At 43.1% G+C, this 14,762-nt stretch overlaps 1 protein-coding gene across 1 annotated transcript; it reads right to left on the reverse strand.

Moving 5' to 3' along the window:
• Positions 1-6,180: 6,180 nt before the first annotated feature.
• zbtb42 (zinc finger and BTB domain containing 42) lies at positions 6,181-13,061 on the reverse strand. Its single transcript, XM_042501346.1, has 2 exons — positions 12,920-13,061; positions 6,181-11,715 (listed from the first exon to the last, which is right to left on the reverse strand). The coding sequence occupies exon 2, from the start codon at positions 11,699-11,701 to the stop codon at positions 10,106-10,108; it is 1,596 nt and encodes a 531-aa protein (XP_042357280.1). The 5' UTR covers positions 11,702-11,715; positions 12,920-13,061; the 3' UTR covers positions 6,181-10,105.
• Positions 13,062-14,762: the final 1,701 nt, after the last annotated feature.

Consider the following 14,762-nt stretch of genomic DNA (forward strand, 5'->3'; position numbering starts at 1 on the left):
CAGTTAAATGTTCAGATCTCTTCAGTGCATCTTTACTACAGTCATTATGTATTTTGAACAATTAAGGGGTCCAGTAACATAAGTGTTGAATAATGCAGGACTCGGTGTCTGAATGAAAATCAGCCAATTAGCCAAAAGGTTACTTCAAGTGTTGCGGATACATCAGCAGGTGGCAGCACACTTCAAGGACTCGGCTGAGAGATGAGTTCCTTTCAGGTTGGGCCACATTCAGGGTAATACTGAAACCCTGCTCCCTTATCGGATGAATACATTTATCTCACTATGCTAAAGAAGCACATTTTCAGCCTTTTAGTTGAAGTTTTGTCTTGACTTGGCAATGAAAATGAAATTCCAATCCAGCCTTCCTGGGCTGACCTTGAGAATCTGCTCTCAAATGTATTTATTAAAACAAGGAGAAGTTGAAGAGAACCAGGGCTTCTGCAGCAGACAGTTTGGCTACAATTATCCCCTCTGGACATGACCTTGAGGTGCAGTCATCACTTTCTCTTTGGCTCAGGCTCGTCGCTGATGATGACTGGTTTCAGGGTCAGGTATTGTACACTGTGAGTAATTGTTCTTGGTGGCAGAAGTCCTGAACACTGCTTTATTGAAATCAATCACATGACATGGTGTTATAGATATTAGCTTGGATGAGTGCACTTCCTGGAGCTTATTGCAAGTGCGCCTATGAGCCGTTGAGTCACATCCCCTGCTCAGCAGGCCAGTTGTGGCTCCAGTCTTTGGGGAGCTCTGCAGTTGGTGTTCGAGGGCACTGCTTGATTTCTGGCTGAATGAACAGACAGCTGCTGGCAGGCAAGGCGTCAAGTTGTCTGCACATTTCTTGATAAGGCTATAAGGAACTGAGAGGTGGACATAAAACACTTGTGCGGAAGATATATTTTTGAGTTTGCATGCCATTTTTTATTTGCTTTTATTGAAGATAAAAGATGGAAACCACCATAAATGTCCAAAACTCTAAAGCTGGAGGATGTGTTGTGAGCAAATTAATTGTAATAATTCTGTTTTACAGGGCTGAGACATTTAGTCAGGTACCGTTTGATAATAGGTTTATGAAGTAAAGTTATTTATCAAGAAAAAAAATATATATATATAATTAATATATTCATTATTTACCGTTTCTCAAGAGTAGGAATGTGTTTTTAATTAAAGGAATATTTCACCCATAAAACGACAGTTTGTGTACTGTGTGTGACTGTTTTTCTCAAATGTCTCCAATGTGAACAGAATCAAAATAAGGCAAACATTCTTCGTGAATTAAACTAAATGGGGTTCCAAATTTAACAACAACAAACTACATCAAAAGGTCTTTTCAAAAACTGTTGCACAACGTGTGCAGTGTAATCCAAGTTTCATTTATCCAGTTTGCTCAGTTTTCCAACACACATGCATTTTTGCCAGATCCTCACTATTTAAAACCGACCTGAAGTGGAAGTTATCTATGCTCTTCTTAAAGCCAGACTCCAATGCTTAGGTCTTTTAGTAAAATGCTTGTGCTTATGAAGTACTGAGCATACAACTTCATAAATGAGACTTGGATTAAACTGGATGAGTTGTGTAAGAGTTTGTAAAGATGTTTTGATATAGCTTTACTGTAGTTAAACATGGATAAATCAGTTTGTTCACCCTTTTCCATGGAGGCCTGCGAGACAAACATTTTCTTTAAAAATTTAAGGTAATACGGCATGACTTTTTGATTTACAAATGGACATTTTGTGGCTGACATATTCCTTTAAAATATGTAAAATCAAAGATGAATCCATAACATTTCCGACTGTGTATTGTGCTAATTAATGAATAAATATTGTCAAGTTGACATCCAGAACTCTAAGATGTGCAGCCTAATGATGACTTTCTTTGTTGAGGCAGAGCTAAACTTGTACTTTTAAACTCACTGTGAATGTAAAGTTTTGCTGAATGAAACATTTTGTATGTGTGCACATGTACAGTTACAGTTACAAAAGAGAAAGAAACTATTAGTCGCCCCCTCGAGTGTCAGAGCGAGCATCCCTCTGCTCCTTTCTGACCTGGGTGATGAGTTTGTCTTCACCAGCTGAGTAACACAGTTAGGAATAATGAGTCAACGCAACTCTTAAATATTCAAAGCCCTGTTTGGACCATCAAAAAGACACTTCATTATCCAGTTATCTCAGCCAATTTCCTGTGATCCATCATTGCATCAGACCTCCCTTTGATACCCTTTTATCCAGAACAAAGGGAGTAATGTTATGCCTGACAGTCGAGAAAAGGACGCAAAGACCACAATATCATGACTCACCTCAATTTAAAGTGGAAATAGACACGTTTTGTGCTTTAACTTATCCTAAAGTGCACTTGTATAACCCTGTTTGTAGTTGTTTTGACCACTCATAGTTCTTTCACACTACAAGTCACATTCACACACACGTCATACAAGGTGCCATCCACTACTCTGTTTACCAATCATAAACAATCATACACCAATGGAACAGCCATCGGGAGGAATTTGGGGTTTAGTATCTTGCCCAAAAATAATTCCGTATATTGACAGAGGGAGTTGGGGATCGATCCACCAACCTTCCAGTTATTGGACAGCTGCCCCCTGTTTGCAGGTACATTCTCCTGTGAAAACGAGGGCTTGATTTAAGTGCCTCAGCTACTGCCTAAACAAACAAGAAGAGGATAGTACTCTTCTGTTTTTTTTCCCCCAGTAGCTATATCCCCAGTTCCCAAAGAGTATCAACCCACCTGACACCAGACATTAGTATGAAATCATAAAGACATTGGACTCTTACATCAGACAGACATTAAATTTGGGTTGGAATAAAAATCGTGTTGGCGATGTTTTAAATGTCTAACAACATTAGAAATTTTACATTGTGCAGGCGTTAACATTATGAGATTTTTCAGACGGTTTGTTCTTCATACTTTATGACTACATGTTGATATTCTAAGTCAAGATGACATTGGCACAAGACATTTGGAAGACCTTAGATTCTGGTCAACAAAGCAACTTAAAACTAACAAAATATCAACGTCATCCATCTTTAACATTCTACATCAAATTGACATTGGCGAATGATTTTGTCTTGACTTTGAATTTGGGTCACCCAACATCACAATCGAAGTTTAACCAGATATCAATGTCTAAGGATGTTGTTTGGCAGCTGGTAATGTAAGTTTTTTGCCATTACTATCCTCAGTGGCAGAGATGGTGGACGGTGACACAATTGAAGTAACTACGGAAAACAAACTGCAGTCTGTCCTGTGATGTTGGTTGTTGTCAGGCTCCAAGGAACAAGAATCGATCCTTTTGTCTTTGTGACAGCGATGCCAACAATAATACCACTTGGAAATTCGAAGTGGGTTGGGTTGAAAACTTGTTTCTTTTTACTTCAATCTCATCTAATGCCTCAATACTTATTGGAAATCATTTTGGTGATACTGGCAGTAGTGGCTGTATTGTATCTCTTCCAAATCTGAAAAATTAGGAGTCCATAAAAAAAACTTGGACTCCAGATAAAGATCAATACAGAGTCGTTTAGAGGCGACTTGCCTGTCTGTCGTCCAAAACATTTCCCATATTCAGTGTTGACTTATTAAAGGGAAGGATGCTAAAGCTCCTCTCCCCTCCCTGCTCTCTGTTAACCCCATAATTATGTGTTTATGTACCTTCAAAAACAACAAAGTGCAGCTGTCAAGGTTTTCAGCACATCCCCATCCGTGATACTTAAAGAAGAAAAAAAGGTCACTGTGTGCTGCCCCCCCAACCACCAGTGGTCCTCATCTTCCTCTCTGGTGCATGTATGGATAGGGCTGGGTGTCTGTGAGGAGAAGAGGGGGCAACATAATCACCCACGGCGCTCCAGACAGGACCAACTGCAGTCGGCCAGCGGGAGCACGTGGCTTTGTCTTTCACCCATTCTTGTGGGGACCAGCTGTGGTCTGAGTGCGGCGAGCGTCGAGCCCAGTGATGCTGCTGCTATAAATATGCGTCAACGAGTGTGAGTAAGTGACAGCTGTACAGTGGACCAAGGACACACTGTCTTGGCACTGTCAGGGAGAGCCACTCCAAAAAAGGCAAACCCAGTGTGAGAGCACTAGTTGATATGTATTTATGCACTTGCAGCAACTGATGTGTGGTATATACAGCTCAGATTGCAGCTTTAGATTGCGTCGAACTTGTTTTGCTTCAAATGTTGATTTCGACTTGGCAAAAATGGTCCCTTATTTACAGTTACATTATTAATTGGGAATTCAATTGTTCTCATTTCTTGGGTGCATTTGGATTTCCTAAAAGTAAAATGAATTCCTCCCCACAAATTAAGTGGATGATAACCATATGCATGTGTGTTCATACGAATAAAGAGCAAAAGAAAACTACCCATGCGTGTGTGTGTGTGTGTGTGCGCATTGTCTGTACACAAGCGCATGTGTGACTGTGTTTGTGTGCCCTTTTCAAGTGTGACCACCTGTCTTTTGTTAAGAAATAAATAAATAAACACAGGCCACACCAGCTGTCCCTGGCAGTCCGTCCCTTCAGAGGTCAAGGGCTCCCACCGCTGGCCTTGTTGAGGTGGTGGACACTTACAACTTTCCTCTCAACTTCTCTCAAGTACCTCTAAACACACACACACAAACACACAAGACCACTCAACGGCCAAATGAGCCCGGCTTTGAGCCTCGGAGAGGAATGTTTTATTACACCATCGAGTTACACCGCACATATCCGAGCTCGTCACCCTGCAGCTAAGCCCTATCACATGGCCCCGACTTTCCATGTGAAGGTTTGGGTCTATAAGAAAAGCACACACACCAGGCACTCTAAGCCCTGGGTCCCGTTAGGCAGATGTGAGATGTTGGTGCCAGCGAGCGCTCTGAGGCCTGCCGCTGTGGATGTTTACAGTGCGAGGTGGCCGCAGCATTGCAGAGGGCCCTTATTTACTGTGAGCTGGCCGAGGCTGTTCAGGGTGTTTATGAATGATCTTGGGAGGACATTGTTTTCTTTATGTTGGAGCTGCCTGGCTAGCGCCGCTGTGTCGTCTGTTTGTGCATAAAGTACGTGCTGGGGAGCTGGGCCAGACAATAGCCTGGCTGAGCTACTACCCACGCACACAATAGAGTGGTGGGATGAGGCCGAGGTTTGGGGCCGTGGTTTTGGGGGCTGTGGGGGTGGAGGTAGGATAGATGGGGGGCAGGGGCAGTTGGATGCGGCCCTTGTCTATATGGAGTTCCCAGAGTGGGTGAGTTGGGTTTGGGGGGAGGGTGGTGGGAACCCGAGCACATCCCCATTGGGATCACGTAGCAGAGCAGCTGGATTTCTTTCATGGTGCAGCGGGGAAATAATTAAAAGTTCTTGCCATTGAAAGTGTCCGGTGAACTGGCATGAAATCCCTGGAGTAGACACATATATTTGATAGGTTTGTTTACTTCCAAACATAGGCGTGGATTTTGCGGGGGGATGCAAAATATGCATGGGGGTGGGGGGGGGCTTCACTTTTAATACTTTAAGTGATTGCTCCTGATTATTCTTTTTACTTAAGTAACATTTTCAATGTAGGATTCTTACTTGTAGCAGTATTTTCACAACGTGGTATTAGTAATACTTTATCCACCTCTGTTTAAAAAAAGAAATCACCAGAATGCAGGAAATTAAGTGTTTGGCACTCAAAATTTTCTAGTGGAGGACCCCTAAACCTCCCATTTTTATATGTGTCCCCTCAAATGTTAAAATGAAACCTACGCTCCCGCTTCCAAATGTGTGTGTGTTCAGCACATGTGATCCAAGTTTAGTAATAAGTACAGAACAAAGTCAACTAGCTTTGTTATCACATGTTTATCTCTTTTGGAGCGTATTGGCAACAGGTCAGAAACAATAGGAGCCCATCTTGAAATTGCTCCGTCCTTGAGCTGAGTTTATGGTTTCAGAGGGACAGGGCCTGTAAGACCAGCAGTATTATCACTTTCTGTTGTCTCTGTACACATTGCAGCGCTGCCCACACACACACACACTATCTGGCTGACTGTTGCTGCTGCGAGTCAGACGAGGGCTCCTCTACAATGTTCTTTTGTTGTTAGTGCGTTAGAGTTTGACGTTTCTTACTAGAGGCTCATCTTCTGCAGTGTTTTGTCTGATATTGAGACTAGTGTGATTAGTAAATGAATAAAATCCACACAAAGAGAGAAAGTTGTCCCATTTAATTCTATGCATAATCTTAAGAAAGACCTAAATCAAGATTGTCACATTTCCACAGCACACGCACACAAGCACACTCCAAAAAAAGCATAAAGAAAATGCACATACAGTTATAGATCAAAAGTAAATTGCCTCAATATCTAAGCAATGTCAATTTCTGCATAAAGATTGTCCTCTAATCTCTACACCACTAACACTGAAGCATTGATTACTATAAAATATACCTTTCTTATTAAAAAATTATATTAAATTCTAATGGCACTTCTACAAATTCTATTAAAAAGATTTTGACATTTAGAAGCTTTTTTTTTTTAACCAAATTGAAACCGAGACAGTCAAATGTTGCACAAGAAGCAAATGCAATAATAAATATTTCTCATGATTATACACAATTTCACAGTTGTAACCTGCAGAGGACAAAATTCCAGTATCGGTAAAGTCATTTTTTTTTAGACTTAGAGATCATACAGCATGAGTTGCAGGCAAACATAGCCCTCGATCAAGAGTAGCACTGTTTCCATAGAAGTCAACAATCAAAAATCTCAGTGTTTCACATTCAACAGTGACATTAACTAAAGGAACAGACTGGAAGTTCCCAGTAGTATTGGCTACTAAAAGCCACGAAAGAATGCTTGTCTTCACGTCCAAAACAGATTTATGCACATAAACAAAAAATGTTCAAATAAATCTCAAATGTAATCTCTGGCAAAGCAGCAAAAATAAATGGACTTTTTTTGTCTGATTTAACATTTTTGACAAAACAGGAACAACAGTTGTGTCGCTGTGATGTGAACTTTACCACCGCAGTCGAGGGCAAAAAAATGTACAATATAGAAAAAGGGCTTCTCCAGATGCAACACCTATTTGTGTGTCTACAAGGCACATTTGGTGATCATCCTGGAGGTATAAATAAAGACTGCAAACAATAAAAAGGAAGAAATCTTCACATATCGTTAGTTTTTCTACCTCTGTACACATGTACATTAGAGAATCGAGTGATTTAATTTGCACCACATAAGAAATGCTCCTTTAAAAAAACTGAAAGTGACAAAACCTACATTCCTGTGTGTGCTGATTGAAATGTACATTATTAACTCTACACAACAGCTATGTATGTGGCATATGTCTAACCAAAGTGAATTCAGGGCATGTGAACGGCATTTGTGAACATTTCTTGTAACAAATATTACACACGAGCATCATTCGAGCCCCTTCACTGACTGCAGGTCAGAACGAAAACAAATTGCAGTAATTCTGCAAAAAATGCTTTGACTTGTTTGCCACCATCTCCGTTAGAGATGCCGACAGCCCATTGCAAATGCTGAGAAATCACATGTGAATTCATTTCTGTGTCCTGAAAAGTCTTGGTGATAAACATAAAAAAAGTCAAAACAAAACAAAACACCTTCGGGTGCATTACGCTGAAATGGATAGGTAGTCAGCACCTGCTTTTCACCTGTGTCGTCACAGTTGCCAGACATATTTTCAGTCTCAACAAATTTTTAGCACTTGGAAAACAATGCTCCGATAATTATGATATTCTCTTGACAGATGTGCAAGCAAATCACCATGGTGTGTCCTCAACAATGAAGCGTTTATCTACTGCATGCTGGGATTGGGGGGAGGGGTTGCTGTTCTTTGATGCCTTAAAACAATACACCTGTTTACAGTGTCCTTGGTCTCCCTTTGCTAAATACATTTCTCACATTCCAATGGCTCCATTCAATACAGAAAAGTGCAAAGAGAGACTTGCGTTGCTTTTTCTTCACATAGCTACTGGAGAGATACACAATGATCCCTTGAGAACTACCTGGGATTTGGTGGGTGGGGTGGTGGTGGAGGGGGGGACAATGCCTGTATTGTCTCCTTTCTATAGGTAGCCAATGCCGTATCAGTGTGGCTGTGCTTGTGAACAACTGTTTCCTGTGGCGGAACAGCAGTCGGAGCGGTATTAGCTGTTCTGATTAGAGTTTTGAATATGAAGAACGGACCAAACTCCCCCTGGGGAAGACGTGACACTTTAAGAGACCTGCAGCCTTAATAAGACACCTGACTCCCTCCATCTCACACGTGTCATAACATGGAAAAACAAACAAAAAAAAAAAATAGTCTGATAAATAGAATATATATTTACATTAAATATACATATAGTAAGAAATAGCAGCCTAGACAATAGTGTTGAAACTATATGCATGCTAAAAACAAGTGCTTCTCTATGTTCCATGTGACAAATCTTGAATACTCCGCAGAGGTTTCTAACACGGTATATTAAAAATACAATTACAGTAACTGGATTTGCACAGAAATGAACAGACAGCCCCAATACCGGTTAATGAGTACCAAGATCGCTAGGCAAGACGCAGCATCTTTCAAGCTTATAGAAACAAGAAGTACCCCTAAAGTAAACCCTGAACCAAACTAATAAATAAATTCTGATCAAGTCTTCTCAGGACAGATTAGACAAAATATCGAGAGCGTTTTAGTGCTACGCCCCCTGGCTAAGAATCCAGATCTATGTGAAGAGACAGAAAGATTTCCTGCCCCTCCCAAAAAATGATTCTTTCAAGGACAGCATCACTAAAGGCTCCAGCTTCATCAGTAGTAACAATACACACGTACAGTAAGATATGATAATGTGAGAAAGGTTAATTTAAAGAAAGAAAAGTCAGTAGATTTAGCTGAATGGCACCAACAACGATATCCACCTGTCTCCCTCCCTGCCTGATAAGGTTTGCTGTCAACACCGTGTCAGTGCACTTTTAATGCCATACAAGGAAATAACAAGGTAATTTAGAGACCTTGATTTAAGTACTTTTATTACATTCTTCTTAATTATTTAATTAAGGACACTCGTGGATCAGTTGGCGTTCAAGAGTGCCTTTGTTACCACCTGGTATGTGGAGTGTAATCCAGTTTTTCTTTTTTTAAAGGCCTGAAAACTCACTGAATTTCACAAGAAGGCATCGTGATTTATCTCATTCTTGTTTAAGTAAGTACACGAGGTGAAGTTTTAAGAATTTCAGTAGGCACCAGTGTTACAGGCTTAACTCTCCATCCCTCCTCCTCCTCTCCTCGCTATTCGACTTCTTTTTAAAATCAGAAGGCCATCCCATCGATATGTGCTATCTTACATTAAAGAGCTGCTAACTCACCCCGAGGCAGAAAAGAAATAAGATGATTTGATGGTCTGCTTGCCTCCAACATAAAACTGTAACCAACTTCATTTCAACCACAGATTCTACTTCCATTTAAAAGAAAAAAGAAATTATACTTCCAGTAGTCAGACTTCATTAGTTTTGCTGCCTTATGACAGTTTACTTGTTAAGGACTAAACAAATCCCCCCAAAATAAATAATAATAATGTAGGAGTTAAAAAAAAAATCATATATTGCTACTCACGGACGGTTCTGATCTCGCATGTGCACAAATAAAAGTCTCACTCTGACGATTGTATTAACATATGTTAGCAATAGCGATCACCCATTTGCCCACAGGGTGCAAACTTTTCTTTCAGCAAATATGCTCCTCAAATAAACTCAACAGATTGACACAAACGAGACAGAAACAAACAAGTGCATCATCTGATTTGTTCACCTTCGTCCACACAGATCCAGCTTGTTTTTTTTTTTGTTTTTTTTTACAGCACCCGTGTTTATCCTAACAGCCTTTGCTGCACCTTCACCTGTCTGCCTCTGACCATCATGGTATGCCTGTGACACAGTCTGGTGCAGACAGCAGCTCCAGTTTTGCTACATCTTTAACTCGCGAAATGCCACATGGGGTAGAATCCAAAAAAGATAAGTCTCCGACAAACTGCCAACATGTGTGTACTAACGGGCGAAGTGTTCAGTAGTAGTATTCGGTGTGTGGAGAGACATTCTGTCTAATGACATGGCACTGGTGAGAGGAGTTTTATCCAATGGCGAGAGTCTTGACAAGGCCACAGTGAAACTTCCTGATGTGGCGGTAGAGGTCCCCAGATTGGGTGAAGCGCCTCTCGCACCACTTACAAGCGTGAGGCTTCTCACGTGTGTGAACTACAGCGTGCCGACTTAAGTTATGGGAGTACTGGAAGCTCTTGCCACACTGGCCACAGGTGTATGGCTTCTCGCCAGAGTGTGTGCGCTCATGGCGCTTAAGGGTGTACATGCAGGAGAAGGTCTTGTTGCACTGCATGCAGGTGGGGACCGAGCCGTCGGGGGACAACTTGGAGCGGGCGCCGTCCTTCTCGCGGAAGTGTGAGCTGAGGTGCAGTTGCAGCACGTGGGGGCTGGGGAAGACTTTGCTGCAGAGGGGGCACACGCACACCTGTTGCCCCGGGGGCAGGAGCACCCCGCTGGAGGTGGAGATGTCTGAAGAGGCCAAGTCGTCCTCCTCCTCCTCTTCGCTGTCCCCCAGCAGCCTCCCCCTCCTCTCCTCTACCTCCCTGCCCGGGGCGCCCTCCCTCCCTCTGCAGGCCTCCCCCTCCTCGTCCATCAGGTCCTCCTCCTGGGAGAGCAGGGCGGCTGTGGAGCCGTTGTTGCCTGGGAAGAGGGCAGCGAACCCTGTCACCACTGAGCTCCTGGCACTATTCCCAAAGCGCTGGCTCTCAGGGCTCATCGGCTCACTGTCCTCCTGCTCTGACAGCAAGTCGTGTTCGTCTTTAACAAGTGGCTCAGTGCCCTGCTGCTGGCTGTCGAGGGCCAGCTGTCCAGAGACGTAGGAGGGGTGTAAGGGATCTCTGCTAGACAGAGGCTTGAAAGACAAATCCAGTGCACAGTCCATGTCATCTGAAGCCCGGGACCTCTGGGACAGCGATACGGTGGAACTACTGACATCAGCTTTTGTTTTTCCAGCTGTTTGGACGCAGGGCTCGGCCTCTGCTGACAAATAATTGACACCTACAAGGTCCGGGGACCTGCCAGAGTGACCGTTTGCCTTCTGCCTGCTCCGCACAGACCTATCACAATCTGTGACAGCCAGCCTGACTTCGCTGTTGTCCATGTCAAACTCTTCCGCTGGGGGGGCCCTGTGAAGCCCCTGAGACTGTGTCTGGGGCTGTCGCCGGATGAGCTGCTTACTGTGCAGCTCGCCGTCTGAGGAATTTTCCCTGTCCAGACAGCTGAGTCCCAAACCCTCGCTCATCTTTTCATCCAGAGAGGAGAGCTCCTTATCTTTAAGCTTGCCTTTACACACTTTCACTATATCATACATGTGGAGGTAACTGGCTGCTGCCAGGACATCCTCCACCGGGAGAGAGCTGAATTCCAACTTCCCCTCATACATAAATTCAAGGAGCAGACTGAAAGCCGGGGCTGTCACAATGTCACTGTTGAGATGCACAACGTCCCTTTTGTCCAGCTGGTCCCTGTAGAAGAGATGGAAGTACATGCTGCAGGAGGCCAGCACGGCTCTGTGCGCTTTGAATCGAGCCTCCCCGACAAGAACAGTGCAGTCACAGAGGAAACCTTGGTGACGCTGCTGACTCAGACACTGCAGCAACTGGCGGCTATGGTCTGGGAACTCCATTCTTCCTTCATAACCTGATGAAAAACAGGAAAAACAGGATACTGGATAAACGAATGAAGCCATTTAGAGGGCACAGTGGCGCTGCGTATCAGAGGCACACACGGAGTCACCAAAAGCAGAGAAAATGTGCGGAATAACTTGAGCTAAAATACGCAAATTATTTTAAAAGTATGAGCAAACACACTAGACCTTAAACCGTGAGTATAGTTCATATAAAATCCAAAATAGAAAACTTTATTCAGACAGATTAAATCCACCTCAACCTCAATAACTTCATCCAACTTGAGAACATAAATCCTACATTCTTTCCAGTGGTGCAGGATACGCTACGCTGCGCTCACCCACCCATGTATCCCGCTGTAAACGGATCCAAATTCTCCAAAGTATTCCGGTGTGTAGCTGTACTTCTTGAGCTTCCAAATTTTGCGAAAAGAAGTGACGCACAAGCGCGTTTCCGATCGCACACACACACAAAAAACCCAGCGGTGTTTACAGAACAAGCAACCGGGACCGGGAATGATAGCAGTCGTCCGTCAGGGGGGTGGGAGGAAGGAGGCTAACGTGAAAAAAATAAGACCAGTGCAGAGTGAGTAAACTGGTGCTCTGTTTGCTAATTACACTGCAAGCTGTGGAGTCAGCTGCTCTGACATCACCGCAATGGAAACGCTACCTCCAGCTGTGCTCCCCTTTATGCCATATGTTAACTCTGGGGCTACGCAGTCCAAACTACACGCACAACTTGTAAAATAAAGAAGAGAGAGGTATATTTCTAAGTGTCACAAGATAACACGGGATTTAGAACTTTTTAATCGGGCGATTTATCACCAAAAAAAGCAACCGCGGAGGAGAAAAACGCTTTCTGTCCCTTTTACGCACTCGTCAAACACACGCGCACAACTGTGAAATATTTGTTTAAATTGGGTGATTTAAAAGCGAATGAGAAAAAACTATGGATATTAAACTTTGATGCCGCCGAGAAGAATGTGCACGAGTATGATTACGCGCGCACAATTTTGATAAGAGAAAGAAAAGTGTAAAGAGGATACGGGGGAGCCAAGGGCGCAGTAAACCGAGCTCCATGTCCGTGTTGGGAAACGCATTGCTAGGAGCCTTTTAAACAGCAGAGGAACTCACAACTGCGCTGAACGAAGCGGCGAGGGGGGACACTCTTTAACTTTCGCTTCCTCCGTTTCCAAAGCACCAAAAGACTGCACTTACATTGATTTCCTCCCGCTTTGTCGTGTTGTTTCCTATCAGCCCCGACGTCCTTTCATGATGTGCGGCCAGATGTTCGCTTCTCCTTGTCGTTTCTTGAGCTTCAGTCCGACCCTGGCAAGGCAGGCTGCACTCAGCGCTGCTGTGTGTCAAGCAGGTTGATAATGGCACAAGTCTCGCGATAGCGCGCGGCCCCACAATAACTTCTGTACTACTCCGTGAATTCACACAGCGGCAGCAAGTAGCAGAGTACACTGGGAACATCAATTGGCTGTCTTAATAAAACACCTGTCCCGTGAACTGGGGGAGCTTTCAGTGTGGAGGGAACCGGAAGTAAGGCAACCTGGAGGAATGAACAAATAGAGTAACTGACAACATAGTTTTGGACTTTTAGGAATCTGTTTTTGTAAGATATGGCGTTGCAGTCTAATCATTAAAAGCTGTATTAAATGTGTTATCTGATGCACAGTTTGCGCTTTTTTTCTGTCCATGGGCGGTTTATTAAACCACGGGTCCCAGGGCACAGATATGCTAGAGGCTCCACCACCTCATGGATAGGAGCAAGACATGCACTTTGTGGTGGTGTTGTCTCTCTTTTGTTTTTTTGTCATCTCTTGGATGGCGTTATGCATCTTTTTGTGGTTTTGTCTCTTTGAGGTTTCTTTGCATGTCTTTGTAGTAATATTGTGTCCCTTTTGGTTATTTTGTGTCTATGATAATTTTATGCCTCTTTCGGTCTTTTGGGGTCTTTTGTGTTCATTTTTTTGTCTCAGTGGTAATTTTGTGTCTTTTTTGGTCATTTCTGGCTTTTTGTATTCATTTTCTTTCTCTTTGAAGTAATTTTGTGTCTTTTTCTTTCATCATTTTGTGTCTCTTTTCTATATCTTTGAGGTCATTTTATGTCTCTTTTGACCATTTAATGCCTTTTTGTAAAAGTTCAAATCCAGAATGTACATTTTTCTTCACAAGCTTCCCAAAATGTTGCCTTTTTTATGTGAACTAAAGAAACAGTGTTTTGTCACAAAGATTTGATAAATGTAAAAGCATCCAACTGATAGAAAGAATTATAAACCATGCTTTGTTCATTTGGAGGGTCAGTGGACTATTGGGGACTTTTAAGTGCTGTTCTCTCTAATCCTGCTTTGGGTTGTGGAATTCCCTGGCACCACACCACCCAGCGCCTTTTGTTTTCTCAGACCACACCAGGTCTTGGCTCTGACTTTTTTAGCCTAAATTGTCTGAATGATGCTGATGTATGTTGGCTACATTTGAATTTTTCGACTATCAGGCACTATCAAAAAAAAAAAAAACAGTCACTGGAGTGTGTTCTGTAATTGTTAAAGCTAGAGATGGTGGCACAGTGGAGAAACAGGGGCTTGAGGTTGCAGCTGCTCATCTCGTGCCCCCCCTCCTGTCCCTCCCTGTGCTCCCCCAACTGCTTCAGTCACCTTTGCCCTGTGTTCCAGCTGCCGTGTGTTTTGAAAGGGCCATTTGCAGCTCCTCACAGCCTTCTGACACAGAGGGGAATGAGCAATGTGACGGGAGGCGGCAGCCACTGGTCGGAAGGGGCCCACCGGCTAGATTCTTATCCACTTACTGCTTTATTCCATTTTTAGTCTGGCTGTTACTGCTGCAGAGGGTGGATATCTGCACTCTGGTCATGTCCAGATGATCATAAGCAAGACAGTGTCATGCTCTCTAAATAAAAACTCTCTTTATTTGGGTTAAAAGCTGAGCGCAAGACACAAAATGATCTTACCTCTGACAAAACCAAATGTTTATACAGAAGCATCAGATGAGAAACAATTTACCATTCAGCACTCACACTCACTCACACACACACACA

Source organism: Plectropomus leopardus, chromosome 14 (genome assembly GCF_008729295.1).
Source record: "Plectropomus leopardus isolate mb chromosome 14, YSFRI_Pleo_2.0, whole genome shotgun sequence".
Lineage (NCBI taxonomy): Eukaryota > Metazoa > Chordata > Actinopteri > Perciformes > Serranidae > Plectropomus > Plectropomus leopardus.

Coding starts and splice junctions, on each gene's coding strand:
- zbtb42 (XM_042501346.1), bottom strand. CDS start 11,701: ATGGAGTTCCCAGACCATAGCCGCCAGTTGCTGCAGTGTCTGAGTCAG.